The 27649-nt window shown below is 59.5% G+C and overlaps 1 protein-coding gene across 1 annotated transcript; it reads left to right on the forward strand.

Moving 5' to 3' along the window:
• On the forward strand, window positions 1-27558 carry MAPKAPK2 (MAPK activated protein kinase 2). Its single transcript, XM_056511151.1, has 10 exons — window positions 1-458; window positions 19709-19848; window positions 22843-22907; window positions 23495-23574; window positions 24250-24376; window positions 24579-24654; window positions 24751-24875; window positions 25428-25513; window positions 25843-25923; window positions 26354-27558. The coding sequence occupies exons 1-10, from the start codon at window positions 210-212 to the stop codon at window positions 26495-26497; spliced, it is 1173 nt and encodes a 390-aa protein (XP_056367126.1). The 5' UTR covers window positions 1-209; the 3' UTR covers window positions 26498-27558.
• Window positions 27559-27649: the final 91 nt, after the last annotated feature.

Below are 27649 nucleotides of genomic sequence, written 5' to 3' on the forward strand. Positions count from 1 at the left end.
GAGGAGGAGGAGCCGCCGCCGCACCGGAGCCATCGCTCTTGTCGGGGCCGGGGCGCACCGGCGGGGGGCGGCGGCGGCGGAGCTGCTGCTTCACCCCCCGCACCCCCGGCCCATCCCGCACGGCCCGCGGGGCTCCGCCGCCCGCCCGCCCGCCCGGAGCCCTGCCCGAGCCCTGCCCGAGCCCTGCCCGAGCCCGCCCGGTGCCCGCCATGCTCTCCGGGGCGCCGCCGCCGCCCGCCGGCTTCCCCAGCGCTCCGCCGCCGCAGCCGCCGCCGCCGCCGCCGCCCGCCGCTCCCCCGCACGGGCCGCCGCCGTTCCCGGGGAAGGGCGGCCTGCAGATCCGGAAGAATGCCATCACGGACGACTACAAGGTCACCACGCAAGTGCTGGGGCTCGGCATCAACGGGAAAGTTTTGGAGATCTTCAGTAAGAAGAGCGGCGAGAAGTTCGCGCTCAAGGTGCGCTCAAGGGGACCCCGCGCCGGTACCGGGGACGCGGGGCTCGGCCCGGAGGGGCGGCGGCGCTGCTGGCGGGGATGGAGCGTGTCTGCTGCGGGGAAGGGGGTCCCGGGGGGCCCCGGGCGGAGCGGGGCCGGCCGGACAATGAGCTGCCCCCCGCCCCTCCGGCCGCGCTGTAATCTCGGTTTTCCCCCCGTGAAGAGCAGCGAGACGCGCCTTTCCAGCTTTGTGGTGGGGAGCGAAGGGAAATGACATCTCCGTAGGCTGAGCTTGGGTGGGGGGTCAGGAGTGCAGAGCAGACCGTGGCCTGGCTGGGATCCCCCCGGGGATGCGCGTTTGGGATGCGGGGTCTGCATCCCCCGGTGTGGGGGTCACACCGCGGAACGGGGGGTTCCCTCGGTGTGGTGTGAGCCCCGGCAGCTGCTCGCTGTCCCCGTTCCGTGTCCCCTCCCGTGTTCCCACCGGGAATATTCCAGCGTTACGATGTTACCCCTTGTCCCTAACTTGCTTCTTTTTGACAGGCGTGGATAAACAGCGAGGTGTGCTTGAGCCCGCTCTAGGTGATGCCGCCCTTCTCCTTGTTTCCGAAGGAGGTTTTTGAGCAAAGAGGGGAGCGTGTCTCCCTGCCAGCGAGGCTGGGGAAGTTTGAATGGATTCCCGACACGCCGGGTGACGCGGGAGCAGGGCTGGCTGCTCGGTGGGAGCGCCGTGTTCTCCAGCATCCGTGCAATTTGCGCCCACACATGAGCTGTTCCAATCCTTGGCGTTACCCTGAGAACTGGGAAGGCTAAAAACACCCCACCTAAAGCCATAACCCTCAGCTAAACCTGTAACCCCACTTCTTCTGTGTTTAGGGTTGCCCCTCTGTTGGTGTCTGGGGTTCCTCACCTGAGTGAGGGGCTTTGGGGGTACAGGTTGTGCTGCAGAGGTGGTGGGGTGGGCAGGCTACAGTGCTGAATATCTGTGGTTGAGGAAGGGGCGGTCAGTTAGGTGTTAAAAATTTGGCTTTTCCTTCAGAAACCCCAAATACGTGTCTCGTGAGGCGCCCTGCGTTCTACTCCAGGGTGACATTGTGTTGTCATCTCTTTGGGTTGAAAATGAGCGAAATCCTCTTCTGTTTTGACAGACGGGCTCCTCCTCGCCCCTGGAGTTGAGTCACACATTTCAAGCACGGATCCCAGCACTTCCCTCTCGCACCCTGAAAGGGGAAGGACGGGGGAGGCCGGAGGAGCTCGGGGCACGGGGCTGGAGCTGCCACCCTGCCGTGCCACAGGAGGGCCCAGGCTCTGTGCCGGTGTCACTCGGGTCCCCTGGCTCGCTGAGCAGCCTCCAGGAGTGCAGGGCTGAAGCTGGGCTGGAGGAGGGTGACCCAGGGCGTGTGTGGCTCTTGCAGGGTGAGGTATATTCGACACTGAATCTCTTTTAGGAAAAGGGATTGTCTTGCCTGTCCCCTGTCCTGGCCTCTCCTGGCGTCCCTGCCGGGGAGGGACGAGTTCAGCTGAGTGGTTGGACGTGTCCCTGGCTTCCCAAAGAGCAGCACAGCTGCTACTGTAAGTGATTCCCTCCAGCACCTTCCAAACTGCCTGCTGGAGCTTGGGCTCTGGGACGAGCCCGTGGGTTCCTGTCCTGCCCTCGTGAGTGTGAGCTCCAGCCTTGGCTTAGTCCATGGGGATGTTTGGGCTGAGCTGCAGAGCCCAAACTTGGTGTGGGTGACTGCCCTAGACATGATGTGTGCTGACTTCATCCCCTCCTCGGGTACACAGCCGGGCTGACGTCTCTGCTGGAGACCTGTGGAGAGGTATTTGGGTCCAAATTACTCATGGGCTGCATCAGAGTGGAAAGATGACCTAAAGCAGCATCCACAGAAGTGATTGCATCGAGTTGTCATATTTCAGATGATGCTTAAAAGAATCCTGATGGCCCATCGCCAGGAGCCACAGCTGAAATCTGTCTGCTGCCTGCTTTGGTTGTGCAGTGAACCTTTCCATTTGGAGTGTCATTCTTTAGGTTTGCTGTTCCAAAATCTTGTCTAACAATGCAATCCTTCACTGGAGGATGAGACACAGTTGTGTCTCTCCCTGACGTGGATGATTTCTTCTGGTCATGTTGTGCTTCCTCTTGGGTCACAAGCAACTGTTGTGCTGTTAAAGCTCTTTCTCCCAAATCAAGAGATGGTTTTGGTGAGGGTTTTGCTGAGAGTCACTTTGCTGAAGAGAACTTTTCAGTGCTCCAGGAGAGTTTGAGGTTGGGGACAGTGTTCTAGCAGCAGTGAAAACATTGAGGACAATTTTCTTCTCCTTCCAGAGCAATAGTGCACAGCAGAGACACATCATTAAATAAAATGATGCTGTGTGTGAGTTAATGGATGGTAGTTCTGCTTGCTGTGTAGTACCTGGGTGAAAACAAGAGATCCCTCTACTTTTCTGATAGATTCTTGTTCATCTTTCTGTTTCCCACCCCTGATTTTATAGTATTTTTTGGCATCCCTGATTTACCTGGTGTGGTCCCAGCCACCCGTGTCCTGACCCAGTCTGGAGCAGGGTGGGAGCAGAGAGCCCAGGGAGAGGTGATGAATGGAGCTGAAACACCTGCTTCTTCCTTGTACCTTGGTGTGATTTATTATTAGGCAAAATTAGGCTTGTAGTTTGTGTGGAGGCTGCTCTATGTAGGTCACTGCTGCCCTGGCTTGGCAGGGTTGGCTCTGGTCAGGCTGCTGTGGTGGGGCTGGCAGTGAGGGCTCTTTGCCCGCTGCAAATTCCACTTTTAAGACTAATCTTTGGGCTGGCTGCCTTAATTCCACAAGGAAATGGCAGCTAAGGCAGGCTGGAGCGTGGAGACTGGTATTGCAGGTGATGAGTTTTTCTCTGTTGTGTGCACTGGAGCTCTCTGTGGAGCAGGTTTCCTTAAAATCAGTGAACAAACCCTGCTGCTGACTTCAGCTTTAGAGCAGGAGATGCTCACCTGGACTGGGGGCTTTGGAAGGGCTGGAGGAGCTCAGGCCCTGGAGGCTGCTCGTGGGTTTGCCCCTGTTTCTGGAGCATCCTTGGTGCTTTGGTGTTGGTGAAACACTCCCAGACTCGCTCCTGGCCTCATCTGATAATCTGTGAGTGCTGGTTCCCCTGGTGGAGAAGGGGGAAGGAGGATGCTGTTGTGGTTTGCTGTTCTGGGAAGGTGCCTGTGGTGGAATTAGGGCAGGCAGCTGAGAGCTGAGCAGCTCTGTGGACAGGGGAGTTTGTGTGGCCAAAGCACCCTGTGTCCTGCAGCTTCCTGTGAGATCAAAAGCTGTGTCCTCCCAAAAATCCATCTGGAAAAACATCCCTGAAGTGAGGGAGTAAATGGAGATCCTGGGCTCGTGCTCATGGGGAGCAGCTTGCTGTGTCTGCTGTTCTTCTGTCCCTCCCTCAGTGGAGAGATGTTTTTTTTATTAGCCCTGCCATGTATTTTATATAATCACAAATGTCTTCGCCACGGCCTTCTGTGCAAGCTGTGGTTGACAAGCTGTGGAAACTGCAGTGACATCACTGGGACTTTTCCAGAGCAGTGGTTTATTATCTCATTGACCAAAGGAGTCTACTGACTTGGGGTTTGAGTTTGTTTAAACGATTTAGGATTTGCCATAATCTCTTTTAAACACTTCACATGCTCTGAGCAGTCAGAGCCACGACTGTGATGGGCTGATAAGGCCCTGGAGCAGGGGTTTTCTCTTTGGTACGTGCTCAGGAAGTGGTGGGGCTCTTCCTCTCAATAATAATCTAATGCCATCAGCCAGGCTCTTGCAGAGGATGTCTCCCATGTTTTCAGAGGGGGGAACTGAGCTGCAGTGATTTGCTGAACGTCACAGGGCTGAGAGCTGAGCTGCCTGTGGCACACAGATGAGAACACAGCCCTGCATGTGTGATCTAAGAGCCAAGTGCCACCGGGTGAAACGATGATTTTGCCATTCACACCGAGCCCTGCTGGCCTTTGGCAAGATTGGTGCCTTCTGTGCCATCACTTTGCACCAGGAAAGTGTTACAGGACAGGACAGGTTGGTGGGGCTGAGACTGATGCAGAGCAGAGCCTGGGTGTAAATAACAGCTGAGGCTGTGCACCCTGAGAGAAGGTCTGGCACGTTTGGAGCACGGTGGGAGGGCACAGGTGATGAAAAGGAAGGTTCCTGCTGGGGGAGCCTGAGGGATCAAGGGGATGACTTCTCTCTCCCAGCCAGCTCTGGGATGTGCTCTGGTGTCTGGTGAGGTGGAATTCTCTCTCCCAGCCAGCTCTGGGATGTGCTCTGGTGTCTGATGGGATGGCAGGGCCCTTGCTGGGCTGCAGGGTGGTGCAGGTACGTGGGAGGCATCCAGAGGAGTGGCTGGGTCCTGTGGCACGGGAGCAGCATCACTCCAGGTTATGATCTGCCATCTCTCTGCCTTCCTGCTGGGCTCCTGTGCCCCACACCGAGGGCTTTGCCCTTTCCAAGCCCATTCTTTGGCTGTGGTTTCGCTGATGAGCTGAGAGGGAAGAGCCCCCTCCTCCCCTGAACCCTGTGCTGCTGCTGGGAGCGCGGGCGGCCTCCCGACCTGCAGCCAGCCCTGCTGCAGAGCCCAGGCTGCTCTCCAAGCACAACTGGCCTCGAGTTGCAGCATTCAGGCAGCATGACCTCACCTCCTGGTTTCCAAGAATAACTGCTGCCTCCCTGAGCCTCCCCTGAGCCTCCCCCCGGGGCTGCCTGCGGGGCCAGGGTGGCTCCCACAGCCCAGCACGGGCCAGTGCCGGGCTCTGCCTTGTGCCAGGTGTGCCAGGTGTGCCAGGTGTGCCAGGTGTGCCAGATGTGCCAGTGCCCACCCCAGGTGTGCCTTGTGCCAGGTGTGCCAGGTGTGCCAGATGTGCCAGTGCCCACCCCAGGCTCTGCCTTGTGCCAGGTGTGCCAGGTGTCTCAGGTGTCTCAGGTGTCCCAGGTGTCCCAATGCCCACCCCAGGCTCTGGCTCGTGCCAGGTGTCCCAGGTAGCCCCGTGCCCACCCCAGGCTGTTCAGCTCCTCTGCCCTTTGTGGTCTTCAGGACCTGGCTGATCTTGCAAGGCTGATTTTGGGGGAGGGAGAGTTTGAAGCAGGGCAGTCCCTCCAGCTCCAGAGGCTGGCATGGGAGCACAGCTCGGCCTGACCACTCCCCAGAAATCCAGTTTGGAGCCCAGGCAGTCACACTGAGCATCGTGGTCATATCTGTGTTGGATTTAACAGCCCCTGGAACCTGGATCCCACAGAAATTGGGTCCCATTTCATTGCTGCAGGATGAAAAACCAGCCTGCTCTGGTGGAAGGTGTCCCTGCCCACAGTGGGGGGGTTGGGAGGAGATGACCCTCAATGTCCCTTCCAACCAAACCATTTCGTGACTCTCTTGCTCTCTGAAAATGCCTTTTCCTTTCAGCTCTGGCTGGCACGAGGGCTGTGCTGCCTGGAGGCTCATTTTGGGCTCATTTTGGGCTCATTTCTGGAGGACTCTGCTCTGTGGCAGTTCCCCAAAGGAGATGGATGGTGGGAGGGTTGGAGCAGGGCACACAAGAGCAGGTCTGAATGAGAGAACAGCCTTTTAAACCTTTCTTCCTTTGTAGCCCGTGGCTGAGTCATTTCAAAGATTTCAGCCTTTCAAGTTCCTACCAATTTGAGGTGGGGATTGCAGCAGCTGCCAGGTTGAATGGCTGCATTAACTGCTCCTTTGTGGCCTGGGGAGGGGACAGTCCCCGAGTGCTGCTGGACCTCAGATGACCTGAAACAAAAACTTCTGCTGGAGATGCTGCGAGCCACAGAACTGTCACATGGAAAGTGGCACTGGGAGGGGGGACACAGGATCTGCTCTGAGCACTCTGGCAGCTCCCCTGTGGCTCCACCTTCGCTCTGCTGCTGCCCAGGAGGGTGGTGGCATCTCCTCGTGGTCCCTGAGTGCTGTGCAGGTGTCCCAGGGGAGGGCACAGGTGATGAAAAGGAAGGTTCCTGCTGGGGGAGCCTGAGGGATCAAGGTGGTGACTTCTGTCTTCCCAGCCAGCTCTGGGATGTGCTCTGGTGTCTGGTGAGGTGGAATTCTCTCTTCCAGCCAGCTCTGGGATGTGCTCTGGTGTCTGATGGGATGGAAGGGCTCAGGGGTGCTGCAGTGGCACAGCCTGTGCTGTCCTGTGTAATGGGATTATTCGGGCTGGTGGCGTCAGGGCTGCACGTGCAGCAGAGATAAAGTCCAAAACACAAACCCAGATCTGAATGTTCCTGGGGCTCCCAGCCAGGCTGGGCTTTGCTGCTCTGCCCTTGCTGTCCTTACCCAGCTTGGCTATAGACTGGGATCAGGGCAGGGATGGATTCATGTCCTTTGTCACCATAATTAAATTTGCTGCTTTCCGCCCTTGGCTGCAGGTGGGTGCCTGCTTTGAGCTCAACCTTTCCAGAAATGGGGGCCAGGAGGTTTGGGGTCACTGTGTGCCTCACACTGAGTCAGGCTAAGGCTGTGTCCCAGCAGGCTGGGGCTCTGTGCTGTCCCTTGCTTGGGGAGCATCCTGTGCTCCCTCTGTGCCCACTGTCCTCCTGCACCCCCAGCCCTGAGTGCAGCACCCAGCCAGGCAGCCTCTCCAAAGGCTCTTGCCCATCCTGCCAAGTGTGTGTTTTCAGGGGGATGTGGCTGGAGCAGAGATGTGGAAATTTGGCAGTGTGTCCCAGTTGCAGTAGCAGCAGCTCTGCAGGTGGGGGGGAGCAGCTCCTGCTCAGGAATGTGGCTGGAATCCCTGTGGCTGGAATCCCGGCTATCTGCACCGGCCTGGGGGAAAAGCAGATGCAATCAGGGCCAAACCAACCCCAAAGAATGCCTGTTATCTTCAGCTTGCTCTAACAAAAGCAGTAAATAAAATAAAGAGCAGGGGAGGTGTCTGGTAGCAGGGATGTGTTTTGAATTCCAGCAGCAATGATCTTTATGGGCATCTCCAGCTTGTTCTATTCCCACTATTTTTAGTGGGCCTGCAGGAGCCACTGTGGGTGTCACCTGCTGTCACCACGGCTCTGGACTCTGGGACTCCTGATGGAGCCACTGTCACCTGTAGCAGCCTCCCCCTGCCTGCCCGGTGCCCTGGGGGCTCTCTGTGCTCCTGCTGGGCATTTCCAGCTGTGCCCTGTGCTGGGCAGATGTGCTGAGAGAAGGAGCCCCGGGCAGGCAGTGCTTGCACAAGAGGCTGTGCTGTGCTGGGAAGGGCGGGTTTGCCAGGAAGTTTAAACCCAGGTTATCTCCTGGAAGTCATCAGAGCTGTGAATTTGGCATTTTCAGCTGGGTGCCTCCCGTGCCTGGGGCAGAGCAGTGCTGGCACGGGGACAGGGCTGTTTTGGGGAGCCTGGAGGTGCTGCAGCCCTGCTGGATGCCTGCCCAGGCTCCTGGAGAGAAACATCTTCCCCTGCTGGCCCAGGAGCTTGGAAGAGCTTGGGGAGCCCTTTGCTTTTGTCCCCAGTGTCCCACAAGGAGTGACCCTGCTCCTGGTGAGCAGCTCTGCTGCATCTCCTCTCCATCCCCTCCCAGCCTGCCCATTCCTCCTCGGGGCTCACACTCCAGTCTCTCCTTGTCAGGAGGAGTTGCTGTAAAGAACAGGACATGGGATGTTCTGTGGGGGTGGCATTCAGCAGGGAAGTGCTGCAGGTCCCTGGGGGTTTGGGAGAGTCCTGGTGCTGCCATTCCCCAGCTCCTTGCTGCTGCAGGACACAGCCAGCCCTGCATGTCCTTGTGCTGGGCTGCTGAAAGCTGCTGAGGAACAAGCTGAGGAGGTTCTGGGGGGGTTAAAATGTTGGGTGCCAGTGAGCAGCAGCTGGGGCAGGTGCTGGGTGAGAGCCAGAGCTGCTTTTCCTGGGAGCTGTGGAGCAGGTCTGAGGTTTGTGCCTCTGCCATGGTCGGAGGGGCTGTGGAAGATGATGTTTGTGTGCCTCAGTGCAGGATTTTGGGGGTATATCCCCATTTCTGACCTTGTCTGGAGGAGCTGCAGGGCTGATGGGAGCAAGGAGAGGGTTTGGGCAGCTCAGAGCATCCCCTGAGCTCAGCTGTGCCAGCAGCAAGGGCAGCGGGTTCTTAGCGGGTCAAGCACCTCTGGCTTTAACCAAAACATTCCTTTCATGTTTCCTTCTCCTCAAAGATTGCCCTGAGACAGCCAGGCAGATGTCACTGCAGGAGGGCTGGCCTGGGGCACGGTGCTGATGCTTGGAGGGGTTTTAGTGACACTGACCATCACTGGACATCTGGGTCATGCACCCCTGGGATCCAGTCCAGGAAAAGCCTCACCCTGTGCAGAGCTGGGGCAGGGCAGAGTGGGTGCCCCCACTGGGGCTGCCCAAGGCTTCATTTCTCCCTGTGAGTGTCAGGAGATGGGCTCAGCCCCTTTGGGGTGTCTGTACAGCCTGTGTGTGTCAGGAGAGGGGGTTCAGCCCTTTGGGGTGTCTGTACAGCCTGTGTGTGTCAGGAGAGGGGGTTCAAGCCCTTTGGGGTGTCCCTGCAGCCTGTGTGTGTCAGGAGGGGGGTTCAGCCCTTTGGGGTGTCCCTGCAGCCTGTGTGTGTCAGGAGATGGGGTTCAGCCCTTTGGGGTGTCTGTACAGCCTGTGTGTGTCAGGAGATGGGCTCAGCCCCTTTGGGGTGTCTGTACAGCCTGTGTGTGTCAGGAGATGGGGTTCAGCCCTTTGGGGTGTCTGTACAGCCTGTGTGTGTCAGGAGAGGGGCTCAGCCTCTCTGGGGTGTCTGTACAGCCTGTGAGTGTCAGGAGATGGGCTCAGCCCTTTGGGGTGTCTGTACAGCCTGTGTGTGTCAGGAGGGGGGTTCAGCCCTTTGGGGTGTCTGTACAGCCTGTGTGTGTCAGGAGATGGGGTTCAGCCTCTCTGGGGTGTCCCTGCAGCCTCTCTGGGGTGTCCCTGCAGCCTCTCTGGGGCTGTCCCAGCCCTGAGCTCCCTGCTCAGCTCCTGGGGGGATGCGGGGGCTGCCCAGCCACACAAAGGCTGCCCTGTCTGCTCTTTGGCTTCCCCCAGCCCTGAGCTCTTCTGGTGAATAAGTGGGATTGAAAACGCTTAAATTCATACCCAGCAGGGCCCAGGAGCCCTGGGCTGACCCCAGGGAGCAGCTGCCCCCTGCTCACCCCTGCCCAGGCTGCTGGGGAGCGCTGCCCTGGGATGGGCTGGCTGAGGGGAGAGGTTTCTTTTTAAAACTGGCTATGGGAATGCCCAAGGAGGCCAGGCTGTGTGCCAAGGCAGCAGCAGTAGCTGCAGGAGGAGATTTTTCTGTTAGTTTGTTTAAATATCCGTGCATTTATCCTTTTATCCCATCCAGTTTTAACCTAGCAGGCGAAATGAGTCCAAAGCACTTTGCTGCCTGTGGGATTTGGTAGGAAACCAAGCAGCCTGCTGGTAAACACTGTCAAGCAGTGGGGTACTGAGCATCCCTGGCAGGAGCAGTGACTCTTTCCTGTGCATTTTTTACACGTGTTTTTGCTGTGTGTTGAGATGTGAGAGCACAAATCCTCTGCTGTCAGCCCAGGCTGGGTTGGGTTTGCTGGGGCTCTGAGCAGCTCTAGTGCAGGGAGTTGCAATGGGATCATCTTTAGGGTTCATTTTTAATCCAAACCACTGACTCAGTGACTCCTTGCTCTGTAACACCAACAGGGGGGAATTTCCCCTCTGGTATTTTTGGAAAGCCTGTGCACCCAGCACTTCAGATGAGTTTTGGCTGAGGATTTGAGGTGATGGTGCTGGCTGGGACTGCAGCCTCCCCAGACCTCCCCAGCCCTGGGGCTGCACGGCTGCTGCTGCCAACAGGTGCCCTGGGGGCTCTGGGGGGAGCTGAGAATAGCCCCCCTGTCCTGAAGCTTTCATGTGGTGCCAGCAGGATGCAGAGAAGGGCTTTGTCTAAAATAGAAACACAACTGTGCTTTCCTGCTGGCTGCAGGAGTCTGGGGTGGCTGCTGGAGGAGGAGTGCCCTGCTGGGCTCCTGGGCTGGCTGGAGCCCCCCAGGTTGTCACTGCCTGGCCTCAGAGCCCAGGATTCCCTGAAATGCTGCCTGGGTGGGTGGAGTGGAAGAGTACCAGCCTTGGGTGCTGCTGGGGCTCCAGTCTGGGGTGTTGTTTGGCTCTTCACCCCTCTGTGCTCGTGGCAAACGGGGGTTTCCAGCTGCTCTTCTGCAGGTCCTGCTAGGTGCTGGGCTTGTACAGCCTCAGCGTGGGGGCAGAAGGAGAGGGGGACAGCCTGTGGGGCAGGGACAGCCTGAGCCTGCAGAGAGCCTCGGGGTGTTTGGGGGTGGCAGAGGAGAGGCTGGTGGGGATGTGTGCCCCTGAGCAGCTCTGCATCACCCCGAGGGTGCCTTCCCCTCCTGTCCTGCATGGCCATCCCCTCTCCTGACACACACTGCTGCTCTCCCTGCCCTCCATCTGCAGTGACAGAGGTTGGTGTTTGCTGTGCCCTGAGAGGGGAGCAGCAGCAGGAGGAGGAGGAGGAGGAAGAAGAGGACTGTTGGTGGCCTCAGGGCTGAGCACCTGCACAGACAAAGCCCTGTTATGAAACCCCTGAGCTGCTCCTGGCCCTTTCCTGCTCCCAGCTCTCTGGCAGCCTCCAGGCTGCTGTGGGCACGGTGCCTGCTGTGGTTTTGGGTGATTGCAGCCCCTGGCACTGCTCAGGTGCTGCCAGGGTGGGATGCTGTGCCCTGCATCCCCACAGAGCTGGGCTTATCTCAGCCAGGTGTTTGCTGTGCCCTGCTGTTGACAGTCCATGGCAGGGCTGAAACTGTGTTAAATAAACAGCTGAGGAAGGACAGGATGATGCAAAGCAGAGCTGTCGTCACCACGAGCTTCGGGGGTGCGTAAGTGAAACCCTCCCCAGGCTTGGCATTGTGCAGGAAACGTCCTGAGGCCATCCTGCTCCAGGGCCAGGGCACTTCAGGAGGGGCTGGCCTTGGTGCAGCTGTGTGCTCAGTTTGGGTTTTTCCTTTCTTTATCTATCTGTGTATTTCTTTGTGCTGCACTAGGATCTGTGTTGGAAGGATCCCTGTGCTGGGGGGTGGGTGTCAGCCTCTCCTCTGCCCTGCCTCTGGGCTGAGCCCTGAGAAATTTCATTTCTGGGCAGAGCTCAAGCCCAGGAGCTGCTGGGAAGCTGTGAGTGTTGTGGGGCTGCTTCTGGCAGAGCTGCTCCTCTTGCAGGCGTGGGGCTGGGCCTCTCCCCAGAATCACTTCCAGCTGAAACGCTCAGGGAATGGGTCCAAGAATAAAAGCAGTTCTGGGATGATGGTGTGGGGAATCCAGAGCTGTCCCTGGTTTGGGGTCAGGCAGGGTTGGTGGGGACACAAAGAGATGCTCTGGGTGCTCTGTGTCCCCAAGGGGAAGCCCCTGGCTGTGGGTGCAGGGCTGCTGGAGGCAGCAGTGCTGGTGAGAAGGGGTTTTTTCAAGCTCTGCCTGTGGGAGGGAAGCACAAAGGACAGAGGTCAGGCCTAAGTTAATGGTTTACATCAGTGTTTACTTCGGTATTAATCACACCTGCAAATATCAACCACTTCCCATCATAAAAGCACTTGTGTGCTTTTCCACTGGTGCTGTCAGCTCTGATAGCAAAGCTGGCGAGGAGAGGGGCTGGGAGGAGGAGCTGACCTCAGCCCTGCAGGGAGCTGGGAGGTGAAGGTGGTGTGTGTGCAGCAGAACCAGCTGTGGCTGGGAAGATCTCTGCCCTTCCCATGGCTCCTGGTGTTCCTTTCAGTTTGAGTTGTGTGGATAAACCACCTGGCAGAGGCAGCAGAGGTGGGTGGGATCAGGGTTTGGTTTGCAGAGAACATCTGAGCTCCATGCAGAGCTGGGCTGGAGCTTCTTCTGGCCCCAGGGGTCTCCTCCTGCTCTAACCCAGTGCTGTGGCTCCTGGTGAGCAGTGATGTCTTGGATGTCTTTAGGAAGGGATGGGATGGGCTGGAGCATTTTGGCCATGGTGACCCCGTTTTTGTCACTGTGGGATTCACAGAGAGGTCCTGGCAGGGTGGTGGCTCTGTCACTGCAGCCAGATGTGGCACAGCAGGACGAGGGACCTGTGACCATGGCTCGGGCCTGGGCTGCCCCTGCTCCTGCTGCTGCTCCTGCCCCTGCTGCTGCTCCTGTCCCTGCTCCTGCCCCTGCTCCTGTCCCTGCTCCTGCCCCTGCTCCTGTCCCTGCTCCTGCTGCTGTTCCTGTTCCTGCTCCTGCTGCTGCTCCTGCCCCTGCTGCTGCTCCTGCTGCTGCCCGTGCTCCTGCTCGTGCCCCTGCTCGTGCCCCTGCTCGTGCCCCTGCCCCTGTCCCTGCCCCTGTCCCTGCCCCTGCCCCTGCCCCTGCTCCTGCTCCTGTCCCTGCCCCTGTCCCTGCCCCTGTCCCTGCCCCTGTCCCTGCCCCTGTCCCTGTCCCTGCCCCTGTCCCTGCCCCTGTCCCTGCCCCTGTCCCTGCCCCTGTCCCTGTCCCTGCCCCTGTCCCTGCCCCTGTCCCTGCCCCTGCCCCTGCTCCTGCTCCTGTCCCTTCCCCTGCTCCTGCTCCTGCTCCTGTCCCTGCCCCTGTCCCTGTCCCTGCCCCTGCTCCTGTCCCTGCCCCTGTCCCTGCCCCTGCCCCTGTCCCTGCCCCTGCCCCTGTCCCTGCCCCTGTCCCTGCCCCTGTCCCTGCTCCTGTCCCTGCCCCTGCTCCTGTCCCTGCCCCTGTCCCTGTCCCTGTCCCTGCCCCTGTCCCTGCTCCTGTCCCTGCCCCTGCTCCTGTCCCTGCCCCTGTCCCTGCCCCTGCCCCTGTCCCTGCCCCTGCCCCTGCTCCTGTCCCTGCTCCTGTCCCTGCTCCTTCTGCTCCTCCTGCTCCTGTCCCTGCCCCTGTCCCTGTCCCTGTCCCTGTCCCTGTCCCTGTCCCTGTCCCTGTCCCTGCTCCTGCTGCTGTCCCGGTGCCTCCTGGAGAGATGAGCATCGCCTGAGTCAGCCAAGCCCAGCACTGGGAGGGCTGGAAGGAAGAGGAGGCTCCCAAAACAAAAACATGGGACTGAATAAGCCCCTAATTTTGTTTTTCTCGGATAAATGAAGCCGACACTCTTTATTTCTCTCCTTTAAACACCAGCCCAGCCTGTTGCTGGGTGTGAGTCAGCGGGGATGCTTCGTGCTGCTGCCTTGCTGCCATTTACCTGCTCTGACTTTTTCCTGTGGGTTTTGCAGCCCCTTCCCACCCACCTCCATCTCCTCCCTGCAGTGCCTCTACCACGCTGGGACCCTTCCCTCATCATCCAGGGTGCTGCTCCTCGATACCCACTTGGACACTTCACCTCCAGAACATTTTTGCTGCTGGGAAATTGGCTCTGCAGCACGGGGGGCACGGGCCCCTGGCAGGTGGCTCTTGTTTAAAGCCAGGCCTCTCTTCTGCTCCTCGCCTTTGTGTGCCTCGAGAGGCTTTTGTTGCTGCCTCAAAAGGCTGAATGGCTGCTGCATCTGTCACAGGGGGAGAGAGGGGCAAGGAAATGCTCAGCAGATGCCCTGGGCAGGGGGGGCTGTGAGCAGGGGTCCTGAGCATCACCCACCGAGCAGGGACCCCCATGGGCAGGGGAGCTGGGGAACAGGGGAGCTGGGGCACAGGGGAGCTGGGGAACAGGGGAGATGGAGTACAGGGAGATGGGGGACAGGGGAGATGGGGAACAGGGGAGCTGGAGGGGAGATGGAGCACAGGGGAGATGGAGCACAGGGGAGATGGGGAGCAGGGGAGATGGGGAGCAGCGGAGATGAAGAACAGGGGAGCTGTGGAAAAGGGGAGATGGGGCACAGGGGAGTTGGGGAACAGGGAGATGGAGCACAGGGAGCTGGGGAACAGGGGAGATGGAGCACAGGGAGCTGGGGAACAGGGAGCTGGGGAACAGGGGGGAGCTGGGGAACAGGGGAGCTGGGGAACAGGGGAGATGGGGAGCTGGGGAACAGGGGAGATGAGGCACAGGGGAGCTGGGGAACAGGGGAGATGGAGCACAGGGAGCTGGGGAACAGGGGAGATGGGGCACAGGGGAGCAGAGGAGCTGGGGCCCAGGGGATATGGGGCCCAGGGGAGCTGGGGCACAGGGAAGCAGGGCTTGTGCAACGCTGGCAGGGAGCAGGGCCCCTTGTGAAAGCGCCCTGTAAGATCTGCCTCTTCCCTCGCCCCATCTCCATCCTCCGCCCCATTGCAACATCTGCCTCGGTCCCAGCTGCTGCTGGCAGGGTTCCAGCTCTGCCCTGGCTCAGGCAGCCTCCTCATGGCTGCCTGGCTGCTGTGAGGTGGGCAGGCTCTCCCTGGGCTCGCTGCCCTGGCTCCGGGTCTCCCTCGCAGGCTGGGATCATTCAGGCTGGGAGAATGCGGCCGAGCAGCTCGAGCGTGTGTGTGTCAGCTCGTGTTTGCCTCTCCTGCCTTGCTCTGTCCAATCTAACTCCTCCTGCCTCGCTGGGATCCTCTCTCCAGCCCTCCTGTTTTCCCCAAAGCGAGCGAACGTGGAGGATGGAGCTGGCTGTGCTCAGAGCCTTGGTGTCCCCCTGGCTCTGGCATCCCTCCCAAGGTGGGTGCTGATGCTGGTGCTGGCCTTGCACACAGCTTGGATGAAGCCACCTCCATCAGGGAGCAGCGTTCCCCTCTCCAATCAGCCGTCCCAGGCTGGCAGGACGGGGCACGCTGCGGGCAGGACCCACGGACACGTCACCTCCGCTCTCCGCCTTTCCCCGGGCAAAACAAACGTGAGGATGAGCCTTTCACCTCTTCTCTGGGGCTTCAGACTCTTTCTGTGGCTCCGTGGGCGTGGGCAGAGCAGGAGCGAGCCCCAGCTCGGGGCAGTCCCGTTGCCAGGGCAGCGGGGATGGGGTTAATGTAAAGGTTTGTACAAGAGCCACGGTGATGTGGGGGAGGCTTCCTGAGCTGCACCTTTAATTGTTACTGCCTTGTGGTTCAACCATGAATTTCCCTCTGTTTGGTAACACAATTCCTCTTGGGGGCTCTGGGACTCGTGGTTTTATTTCTCTTTTGTTGCTCATAAACACCAAAAGCGGAACCAAGCTCTGCTGCTTCCATGTCCTTCTGCTGCCCTCTCCCTCCCAGCTGTGTCTGGCAGGGCCTGGGGCAGCTTTGGTCTCCTTACCTGTGGGCTCCCCAAAAATTCTGGCATTCCAGGCTCAGCTCAATCCAGGGAGAGGTGGAACAGCCTGTGCAAAGCTCCAGCCCTACAAATGTGTAAAGCAGCTGACGCCAGTTGGCAGCGAGTTTGCAGGGGAAGATTAGAAGAGGAAAATCCTTTGAGGAGAAACCCTTTTGCTTTATTAGGAAAAAATGCTCCTTGTCCTGTGCTGGCCGGGTCAGGGAATCCACAGGCTGGGTGTGTGTGACCCAGGCAGGGGGAAGCTCTGCTTTGCTTCCCTGTTGATCATTTGGGGGATCACAGCCTGCCCCCCCTCTTTGTGTAGGTTCATTCTTACTGCAGCTCAAGAAGAGTTTATTTTAACTCCCTGAGGGGAGCTCCTGGGGGTGGTTTGGGGTCTGGGTACACCCCTGCAGGTCCTGTTGGAGGGGTGGGGGCTGCATGGCCTGTGCTGTTCTGAGGAGAATTGTATGGGATCAAAATACACACGGGAATAAAACCACCCTGCCTGCAAGGGGAGCTGGAGTGCTCGGGGCAGCCCTGGAAAATGGACAGCTCAACACCCCAGTGTGAGCCTGATCCTTGCTTTCCATGGAAATTGCCCGTGGGAGGTGAGTTTTCCCCCTTGGACAGGGATATCTGGCCCATCTGAGTGGGCTTGGCTCGCTGAGGGGCAGCAGCATATTTGGGGCTGTGGTGGCACCCAGAGCCAGGAGGGACAGTGGGACAAGGGGGACAGTGGGACAGTGTCCTCAGGGACCTCCTGCCTGCCAGGGGAGGAGGGAGCTTCCTTTTCCAACCTGTGGTGACTCATGGAGCATCATCCCAGGAGGAGGCGGCGAGACTGAATCAGAGGTGCCTGAGGACAGGAGGGGAACGTGAGCGTGGGCAGCTCCAGCCCCTGCTCTGCTCCAGAGCTTCCCTTCCTTCCTTCCTTCCTCCTGCCCACCCACCTGTGCTGTGCTTGTCCTGAGCTGATGGGGGAAACTCAGCTCTTCCCTGGAGCTGAAGCTCATTTTTGATGCCTGCAGGACCAGGCTGGAGCCTGGATTTGGGTTTGGGTTTTCTCAGGGGTGCTGTCCTCCTTCAGCAGCCCTGATGAGCTGTTTTGCTTCCAGGGTTTGTCTTTCCAAGGTGGGGAAAAGCCCAGAGGTGCTGCTGGAGCTCGTGAGGAGCCTTTGCTGCTCTTGGGGTCCCTGGGCACATGGGGCTGGGCTGTGCCATCCTCTGATGGGAGCCCTCGGCCTGGGGGCTCTGATGGAGCTAATGAGGGTGATTAGAGGGACACAGAACTAATTTCTGTCACAGCATGGAAAGGCTCCTGGGGGAGCTGGGCTGAGCCAAGGCACAGGATGGCAGCAAACGCTGTCTGCCCCAGTCTCAGAGGTGTCAGGCTGCTGGGAGAGGAGCTGGAATGCAGCTCAAAGCTGGATTTCCTCCCTAATTGCCAGCAGGGTGGAGTGGCTCTTTCCCTGCTCGCCCTCCTTTCCTGCAGGGAGGTGCCCAGTGGGAAGCAGAGATGGAAGGGGCAGAGTGTGGGCTGGCACAGCTCTCCTGGCTGTCCCCTGTCCCCTGCCATGCTGTGACCACGAGCTGGTGTTTGGAGCTGTGCAGTGGCTGCAGATCTGAGCACCCTGCGGCTGGGATGGGGAAGGGATGCAGCCCCTGCCTGGATTTGCTGTGAGGTGGTGGCAGCGCTGCCCTTGTGCCCTGCCCGGGGACACTTGTGTAACTGGGGATCCGGTTACCGAGGGCTCAGCTGCTGAGCTGCTCTCCAGCAGGAGCAGGCAGGTAGTGCAGCGTTCTCCAGCTGAAACAGTGAAGTTTGATCTCCCAGGAGCCCCTTTTGGGGGAACAGGAGCCCAGGGGAACAGGAGATGAGAGCTGGAAAAGCTGAACTGAGAGCAGCTGTTGGGAGTGCAGCAGCTTGTCCTGGCTGCTGCCATGCAAGGGTTAACCCTGCTTGTGTTCTGGATTACTGGGTTGCAAAATCAGCTGGGGGCAGTTCATCCTTGCTGAATCTCAGGGGAAACAGGAGGTGATTTTCCCATCCCAGCCTCCTTGTTGGGAGCCAAGAAATACAAGCCTTGCTGCCCTGGACCCGGGGTTAAATTAGGGCCGTGGGCTGTGGTGGCACACCCCAAATCTGCTGGATGTGGGGTTCCTGTGAGCAGAGCAGGGCCAGGACATCCCCCCACTGCTGCTGGGGCTGGGGAGTGGGAGGGAGGGCTGACAGCTGTGGGAGCTGCTGGCTCCCACCTGAAGAGGACAAACTCCTGTCCCACCACTGTGTCATTCCCAGGGCACAGGAGCTGCTGCAGTTTTGGGGTGCAGCAGGAGATGCTGGGGCTCTGGGCTGCCTCTGCCATGGCTTGTCCATCCTGCAGCAGCAGTGGCCTTCCCCACACAGCCTCTGGCCTTCAGCTGACGCTGCTGCCGGGAACATTTCCTAAATTAACCAAATCATTCCCTTAATGAGGCTGAGCCTGCTCCTCTCAAGGCTCTCCATCACCTCTCCATCAGAGGCAGCAGGGGAGCAGCTAGATCACAGCTGGCTGTTCCCAGAGTGCTGGGGCAGCTGTTTGCTCCCTGGTACAAAAACAAACCTCAGGGCTGTGCTGCTGCAGGTAATTCAGGCCTCCTACTTCATTAGAAATCCAATTAATCTCCTAGAAAAGCGCTCGGAGTGACCTCTGAAAATGGGATGGATTTTGCTGTACCTGTGCTGTTTGTTAACAGAATGATGTTAACTAGCTGCTTCCTGCTGGTCCATTTTCCTGGCACATAATTACAAATTGTTTTGTTTTTCTCTTTTCTGTTCAGCTTCCTGGCCCCCCCATGCCAGGCTCTTCAGTGGGGCTGCAAATAACCAAGGCTGTTCTCCCCTTTGCATGGCTCCTTGGGGGGCTGCTGTTACTCTTGCTTGTGGCTTTGCTTTCTGCAGGATCCAGTTTTTAGGGTAATAAAGCAATAGAGGAGCAAGGAGGGGCTGTCCAACCTCCTGCTCTGTCTTCCTTTTGCCCTGAGGATGTCAAGGAGCTGTGCAAGGATTGGCTTTGGCCACTTTGTCCTTGCTGAGTTTGTGATGGTTTGGTGCCAGCAGCCCCCCAGCTGCACAGGTTCCCCCAGGTTTCCTCTGCCTGGAGCAGCAGAGGAGGTGGAGAGGTGTGACCAAAGCCCAGGAATGGTGTTTGGATCCTGCCTGAGCCAGGGTTACCCTGCCAGGGCAGCACCATCAGTGCTCCAGCTGTAAACGGGCAGGGTGTGGGTTTTGGGAATTCATCCCTGTTCCTGTGAAATCCCCACTGCCCTGGGCACCACCCTGGGTCCTGCAAAGCATCCCAGGGCTGCTGCTCCTCTGCTCCTGGAGCGTGCCAGGGACAGGTCAGAGGGGTCAGAAGGACTTTTCTGTCTAAATCTTGGTAAAATGACCAAACCTGCTGTTTCCTGCAGGGTGGGGGTGTTTGCACACAAGGGGCAGAGCTGCTCCAGGCCCCAAAGGCTGCTGGAGACAGGAAGGAAAATGAGCTGCTCTCAAGATAGACACGTTTGTTGTTCTATATTTAGGAGCACAATAATTAAGGCTGGTTGTTTATCCTGACAAACATCATAACTAATGGTGGCAGACAAGCAAATCCTTCCTGCACCTGGGAACTCCGAGTTGTCTTTGGGAAGGGCAGGGGGCTCATTACAGAGCTGCAATTTAGGGAACATCTGGATGTTTGCTTTGTCCCCTCCCCAGCCACGGGTGCTGCTGGCTCTGAATTTGTGGTGAGGGAGCTTTTGTGGCCAGCAGGGAGATGGATGGGAAATGATGGGGGACAGCAAAGCAAAGGGGAGATGAGGATGCTTGGTGGCACCCAGGGGTGCAGAAGCCGGCTCGTAGATCAGTCGATCTTGCTGGTGGGGCGCTGGGAGGTGGCAGGCAGCCAGAATAAGCTTTTAGCAGCCTTGGGAAGAAGGGCAGGCTGAGGGCGAGCGGATTCTCGGTGTTCCCACTAGGTGGGGATGGAGGCACTGCCGGAGCGCTCAGCGCGCCCAGCCGCGCTCGCCCCGCCGCCTCTGCGCTGGCCACGGTGGCTCCGGGGGTCCCGGCCCGGCTCCCGGGGGTCCTGGCCCGGTCCCGGGGTCCCGGCCCGGGGCTGACAGGCTGCCACCTCTCCGCAGATGCTGCAGGACTGCCCCAAGGCCCGCAGGGAGGTGGAGCTGCACTGGCGAGCGTCGCAGTGCGCGCACATCGTGCGCATCATGGACGTCTACGAGAACCTGTACCAGGGGAGGAAGTGCCTGCTCATCGTCATGGAGTGGTGAGAGCCCGGCCAGCAGCTCCCCGGGGCGCTGGGGGTGCCAGAGCGGGGCTGGGCACCTCCCAGCAGGGATGCTGCTGCAGGGATGGGAGGCTGGGCTGGCTCTGAGTCATCCTGGGAACGTGCTCAGCTCTCGGGGACCCGGGGGCTGTGGTTCTCACAGGTGGGTCACAGCCAAACTGCCCCTGGTCCCCAGAGGCTGGGCTGGGCAGAGGCTCCTGGCAGCCCAGCACGGCGCTGGGGCAGCAGAGCTGGCAGCCCTGAGCTGCCCTGGCACTCCTGCAGCAGCTGAGCAGCTCTGCCCGGCTAGAGCTGGGTATTAACCTGGGGACGAGGAGGAGGGATGAAGGGGAAAGTACTGAAACCACATCCCCACCGCAGCTGTGATTTGATGCAGCTTGCTTGCCAAAACCTCTCCTCTGGCAGGCTGGTAGGTCTGGGGGGCAGGGGCAGTGCCAGGGAGGGTGGCACAGCAGCCCCAGGGCAGCTCCTGGGGGGACAGGCACCTGAGAGCCACCCTGGCACTCTGGGCAGCCAGGGCTGGGAGAGGGGGGTGTGGGGGGAAGAAAGAGTGGCTGAGGGGCAGAGGAGAGTCCCAGCACTGTCTGTGGGACCAGGCATGGGAAAGGGGTAATGCCCATTGCAAGGCAGGATTTGACTTCCAGCAGGAGCAGGCTCTGGATCCATCCTGGCAGGCTCTGGATCCATGATCACAGGCCCTGGATCCATCCTGGCAGGCTCTGGATCCATCCTGGCAGGCCCTGGATCCATCCTGGCAGGCCCTGGATCCATGATCACAGGCTCTTGGATCCATCCTGGCAGGCTCTGGATCCATGATCACAGGCTCTTGGATCCATCCTGGCAGGCTCTGGATCCATGATCACAGGCTCTGGATCCATCCTGGCAGGCTCTGGATCCATCCTGGCAGGCTCTGGATCCATGATCACAGGCCCTGGATCCATCCTGGCAGGCCCTGGATCCATGATCACAGGCCCTGGATCCATCCTGGCAGGCCCTGGATCCATCCTGGCAGGCTCTGGATCCATCCTGGCAGGCTCTGGATCCATCCTGGCAGGCCCTGGATCCATCCTGGCAGGTTCTGGATCCATCCTGGCAGCCCTGGATCCATCCTGGCAGGCTCTGGATCCATCCTGGCAGGCCCTGGATCCATCCTGGCAGGTTCTGGATCCATCCTGGCAGGCCCTGGATCCTTCCTGACAGGCTCTGGATCCATCCTGGCAGGCCCTGGATCCATCCTGGCAGGCTCTGGATCCTTCCTGGCAGCCCTGGATCCATCCTGGCAGGCTCTGGATCCATGATCACAGGCCCTGGATCCATCCTGGCAGGCTCTGGATCCATCCTGGCAGGCACTGGATCCATCCTGGCAGGCTCTGGATCCATGATCACAGGCCCTGGATCCATCCTGGCAGGTTCTGGATCCATCCTGGCAGGCTCTGGATCCTTCCTGGCAGGCTCTGGATCCATCCTGGCAGGTTCTGGATCCATCCTGGCAGGTTCTGGATCCATCCTGGCAGGCTCTGGATCCATCCTGGCAGGTCAGTGCAGCAGAGGGCCCCCAGGGCTTCAGGCTGTTGCTGTTGCAGATGTTGAGTGAATATCAAGGCGATGCTGTCAATGCTGGGAAAGCCAAATCTGCTCCTGCCTCAGTCAGATGAGGCAGGGGCAGGAAGTGCCTTTATCCCTGCTCTCATGGAGAATTCTGCCATTCCTCAGTCCTGATCCCTGTGGGAGCTGCATTTCCCTGAGGGTGCCTGGGGAGGGAACCCCCAGTGTTCCCCAGCACCTCCCATGGGACTGGCAGTGCTGCAGTGGGGTCCAGCCTCTGTGTCCCAGCTTGTCCCCCCCGTGACACTGCTGAGCCTCTCCCGTGCCTGAGCTTTGCTCAGCACTTCTGTGCTGCCTCGTGGTGCTGCTTGTGAGCAAAAGGAGGCCACGTGTGCTGGGAGTGCTCTCACCAGCTTCAAGGCACGTTTGCTGCCTTTACAGTAAATGTGGCTGTGGCTGCTGGGGTGGCCACGTCCGCCTGCAGCTCTGCCCTGCTGCTTTCGGGAGGAGCAGCCTCTGACTCGCCCCACAGGCACCAAACCAAGGGTTGGATGGGGCAGGGATTGTTCCCTGCTGAGCAGCAGAGGTGTGGTGCAGCCTGGGGCAGTGGGAGATGGACCCAGAGCTTGTGACACCCCCTGGACCCACCCTGGTGTCAGCACCTGGTGACACCCCTGGTGACCCCCTGGTGACACCCCTGGTGACCCCCTGGTGACATCCCTGGTGACCCCCCTGGTGACCCCCTGGTGACCCCCCTGGTGACATCCCTGGTGACCCCCCTGGTGACCCCCTGGTGACCCCCCTGGTGACATCCTTGTTGACACTCCCTGGTGACCCCCCTGGTGACCCCCTGGTGACCCCCTGGTGACACCCCCTGGTGACACCCCCTGGTGACATCCCTGGTGACCCCCTGGTGACACCCCCTGACCCCCCTGGTGACCCCCCTGGTGACCCCCCTGGTGACCCCCTGGTGACTCCCCTGGTGACCCCCCTGGTGACCCCCTGGTGACCCCCTGGTGACACCCCCTGACCCCCCTGGTGACCCCCCTGGTGACCCCCTGGTGACACCCCTGGTGACCCCCTAGTGACCCCCTGGTGACACCCCTGGTGACCCCCCTGGTGACACCCCCTGGACCCACCCTGGTGACACCCCCTGGTGACCCCCCTGGTGACCCCCTGGTGACACCCCCTGACCCCCCTGGTGACCCCCCTGGTGACACCCCTGGTGACACCCCTGGTGACCCCCTAGTGGCCCCCTGGTGACACCCCTGGTGACACCCCTGGTGACCCCCCTGGTGACACCCCCTGGTGACACCCCCTGGTGACCCCCCTGGTGACCCCCCTGGTGACACCCCCTGGTGACACCCCCTGGTGACCCCCCTGGTGACCCCCTGGTGACCCCCTGGTGACTCCCCTGCTCTCTTGCAGCCTGGACGGTGGGGAGCTGTTCAGCCGGATCCAGGACAGGGGAGACCAGGCCTTCACAGAGCGGGGTATGGAGCCCACCCCTGCTGCCTCCCGGCCCCTTCCATCCCTCACTGACTCCTGAGTCCTCAGCAAGGTTTTGTCCATGAGGAACATGGGGCCCTGCTTTTCCTGTTCACTTGAGAATGGGTTAGGGGGTGCTTTCCCAGCTGCTCCCACACTCTGTCCATCCCAGTCCTGCCAGAAACACCCACCTCCCTCAAAAAGTTAAATCCATGGGCTGTGGTTCTCCTAGATCTCGTTAATCTCATTCCCTCTGCTCCTCTGGCCAGGAAAAGCAACCACACAACCCAAACTCTGAGCCTGCTGCCCCCTTGACTTCCCATCCTAGGATGGATGGATTCCTGATGCTTGGGTGTCCTAAATGGTGCCAGCCCCTCCCAGGTGTTGGGGTGAGGGGCTGGGCTCTGCCCCATCCCTTCCCCTGCAGTTTCTGGGAGCTGCAGGCTCCTTACCCAGGGAAGGGGGGCTTCAAGCAGAGAAACCCCTTTGCCCTCAGGCAGGTTCTTTGACTCCTGCTTTGTGGAGTTACCCAGGGAGTGGTGCCCTTTTTAACTTGCTTGTAAAACTCCTGGTGGTTTCTGTGCTGCTGCAGAGGCTTCAGAGATCATGAAGAGCATTGGGGAAGCCATCCAGTACCTGCACTCGATCAACATCGCTCACCGGGACGTGAAGGTACCACCTGAGCCCCCCTGGTTGTGCCCCCTGGCTGTGCCCCCCTGGCTGTGCCCCCCTTGGCTGTGCCCCCTGTGCCCCCCTGGCTGAGCCCCCTGGTTGTGCCCCCCTGGCTGTGCCCCTTGTGCCCCCTGGCTGTGCCCCTTTTCTGTGCCCCGCTGGCTGTGCCCCCCTGACTGTGCCCCCTGGTTGTGCCCCCCTGGTTGTGCCCCCCTGGCTGTGCCCCTTTTCTGTGCCCCCTGGTTGTGCCCCCCTGGCTGTGCCCCTGGCTGTGCCCCCTGTGCCCCTCTGGCTGTGCCCCCTTGCTGAGCCCCCTTTTCTGTGCTCCCCTGGCTGAGCCCCCCTGGCTGAGCCCCACTGGCTGTGCCCCCTGGCCATGCCCCGCTGGGCTGTGCCCCCCTTGCTGAGCCTCCCTGGCTGAGCTCCCCTGTGCCCCCCTGGCTGAGTCCCCCTGGCTGTGCCTCCTGGCCATGCCCCACTGGGCTGTGCCCCCCTGGCTGTGCCCCCCTGGCTGAGCCCCCCTGGCTGAGCCCCCCTGGCTGTGCCCCCCTGGCTGAGCCCCCCTGGCCGTGCCCCCTGGGCTGTGCCCCCTGTGCCCCCCTGGCCGTGCCCCCTGGGCTGTGCCCCCCGGCTGCCCCAGCCCTCTGCTCACTCCTTGTCCCCGTGTGTTCCCAGCCAGAAAACCTCCTGTACACCTCCAAGAGACCCAATGCTGTGCTGAAGCTGACGGATTTCGGCTTTGCCAAGGAAACCACCACGCACAACTCGCTGGCCACGCCCTGCTACACGCCCTACTACGTGGGTGAGTGCCTGGGGGCTGGGGCTGGGGGGCAGAGCTGGGGGTTTGGGGGTGCCACCTGCAGCCCATCAGCTCTGCACCAGCCTGGAGCCTGAGCTGCAGCAGGAGCTCCAGGCAGGTGGCTCTTGGTGTGTCCATGGGGTGTCAGAGCCCCCTCACGTGCTGCTGGCACTTGGATTTAGGATTTCCTGTCTGTTTTTACCAGCCCCAGAAGTGCTGGGCCCAGAGAAGTACGACAAGTCCTGTGACATGTGGTCCCTGGGTGTCATCATGTACATCCTGTAAGTCTCAGGGCTCCTGTCCCTCCTGCTGTGGCACTGCCCTGTGCCCTGGGCAGGTTTTGGGGTGGCCATTGACTCTGCTCCCTCCTGCTGCAGGCTGTGTGGGTACCCCCCCTTCTACTCCAACCACGGCCTGGCCATCTCTCCTGGCATGAAGAAGCGAATCCGAATGGGGCAGTACGAGTTCCCCAACCCCGAGTGGTCCGAGGTGTCCGAGGAAGGTAAAGGTGTCCCTGTCACCTGTCCCTGCCCAGGGCTCCTTGGGAGGGCTGGGGCAGCCTGGCACTGCCAGGGCTCCCTCAGCACCTGCACCTTGTGTGCAGGGACAGCTGTGTGCACACAGGTGTGTGCATGGACAGGTGTGTGCACAGAGGGTGTGTGCAGGACAGGTGTGTGCAGACAGGGGTGTGCAGGGACAGGGGTGTGCACAGAGGGTTTGTGCAGGGACAGGTGTGTGCAGGGACAGGTGTGTGCACACAGGGTTTGTGCATGGACAGGTGTGTGACACAGGTGTGTGCAGGACAGGAGGAGGGTTTGTGCAGGGACAGGTGTGTGCAGGGACAGAGTGTGTGCAGGGACAGGTGTGTGCACAGAGGGTTTGTGCAGGACAGGTGTGTGCACACAGGTGTGGCACACAGGAGGGGTGTGCAGGACAGGTGTGGCACACAGGTGTGTGCAGGGACAGGTGTGGCACACCTGAGGGTTTTGGGCTGGGGTTGGAGCTCAGCAGGGCCCTGGCAGCTGCTGCCTCCTGACCTGCACAAACCCTGCAGTGAAGCAGCTGATCCGGAACCTGCTGAAAACTGACCCGACCCAGCGCATGACAATAACGGAGTTCATGAACCACCCCTGGATCATGGTGAGGGGGCTGGGGTGGGGTGGGATCAGTGGGATGGGATCCATGGGATGGGATCCATGGGATGGGATGGGATCCATGGGAGGGATCCATGGGATGGGATGGGATCCATGGGATGGGATGGGATCCATGGGAGGGATCCATGGGATGGGGAGGGATCCATGGGAGGGATCCATGGGATGGGATGGGATCCATGGGATGGGATGGGATCCATGGGATGGGATGGGATCCATGGGAGGGGAGGGGATGGGATGGGATCCATGGGAGGGGTCCATGGGTTGGGATGGGATGGGTGCCTGTGGCTCCCAGCTCACACCCCCCTCTCCTGGCAGCAATCCATGCAGGTGCCCCAGACCCCGCTGCACACCAGCCGTGTGCTGAAGGAGGAGAAGGACCTGTGGGAGGATGTGAAGGTAAAACCTCCCTGTGTCCCTGATGCAGTGCTCTGCACCTGGGCTGCAGAAGGGAAGGGTCCCTGGAAATGTGTGAAAACTGCATGTGGCACTTGGGGACACGACTGAGTGCTGGGGGTCTGTGTTGGGTCAACGTGGAGTCACAGAATGGTTTGGGGACAGCCAGGACGGGGACACCTCCCCTGTGCCAGCCTGGCCTTGGGCACTGCTGGGATGGGGCAGCCACAGCTGCTCTGGGAATTCCAATTCCTCCTCACCCTGCAGTGATTTCCAGCCTCAGCAATTCCACAATTCCCATGTGCTGGTTCTGGGGCAGATCTCTGCTTGGGAGGGAGCTGGAAAATCAGGCAGTGAGAGCCCCAGGCCGTGCTGCATCCAGTGCCAGCTGCTCTGGGGGCTCTGCTGATGGCTCTGTGCCCCCTGCCCGCAGGAGGAGATGACCAGTGCCCTGGCCACCATGAGGGTGGACTATGAACAAATCAAGATCAAGAAGATCGAGGATTCCTCGAACCCTCTGCTGATGAAGAGGAGGAAGAAAGCCAATCCCCCCGAGCCCTCTGCGCTGCCCCACTGAGCAGCCCCACTGCCCTCCACAAAGCAATAACTATATATATATTTTTTTTAAGAAAAAGAAAGACAAAAAGAAACAGACTGTTCTATCCAGCGCATGGAATTCAGACATTTATACCAGACTAGTTATTTTTAGCACTCACCTGTGTTTCTGACCTTGCTGGAGCAGGTGCTGATCCCCCCTCAGATCCACACCTGCAGCCAGGGATTTTTGTCCTGTAGGTGAAAGCTGCCAATAATTGGATTTTTATTTTTCTTTTGTGAAACAATTTTGGTTTATATATATATATATTTTTTTCCCCCCCCTCCTCTTTCCTTCCAAAGACATGGAAACTCCTGTGGTGACCTTTTTAGGGTATATAACATATAAATATTTTTTAAAAACTACTGTAGAGCTGAAACCCAGACAGAGTGTTCCCTGTGTGGATGCTGGCTAGAGACAGGCTCCAGGTTTGGGAGTGGCTCAGGGAAGGAGAGCTGCCCTGCTGGCCTGGGGGAGGGTCCCTGTGGCCACCAAATCAAGCACAGGAGCCAAAAAGCAGCAGCCCAGCCCTTCCCTGAGCTGGAGCCTGGCCGTGCCTGGCAGCTCTGTCTGTCTGTCTGCGTGGGCTGTGTGTCTGTCCGTGGGCCTGGAGTGCAGCTCTGACCTCAGGGGTGGGCAGCTCTGCCCCCTCCCCATCCCTGCCCCCATCCCTGCCCTGGGGTCCCTGGGGCAGGGGGTGCCAGGGGAGGTGGCACTGGCAGCACTGTCCCCTCCCTGCCTGCCCTGTCCCCTCAGTGTGGCTCCTGCAGCTGCTCTGAAGTCTTTAGTCCATGAATGATTATTATTATTATTATTTGTCACGACGTTTCACTTCGTTAAATGTGTTTGAATGGGGAAAAACAATTTTTTAAGGCGATGTTTGGTTTTTAGGAAATCTTTTAGACACTGTATGGAATTTTAATTTGTTTTGAAAACTGGTTTTTATCCCTTTTTTTTTTTTTAATTTTTTTTTGTCTGTTGGCTTATACTAATCTTCCCAGTCTGCTCTTCAGTCCTTTGGATTAAAGACACTTAAAGAGTCACCCAGTCTCTCCTGTTGCTTGTGTGGTTGTGAGGAATCCCCCCAGTGCTCCAGCACTGTGTCCTAAAATTGCTCTTTTTTTTTCACCAGGA

This window comes from Oenanthe melanoleuca, chromosome 26 (genome assembly GCF_029582105.1).
Source record: "Oenanthe melanoleuca isolate GR-GAL-2019-014 chromosome 26, OMel1.0, whole genome shotgun sequence".
Classification (NCBI taxonomy): Eukaryota; Metazoa; Chordata; class Aves; order Passeriformes; family Muscicapidae; genus Oenanthe; species Oenanthe melanoleuca.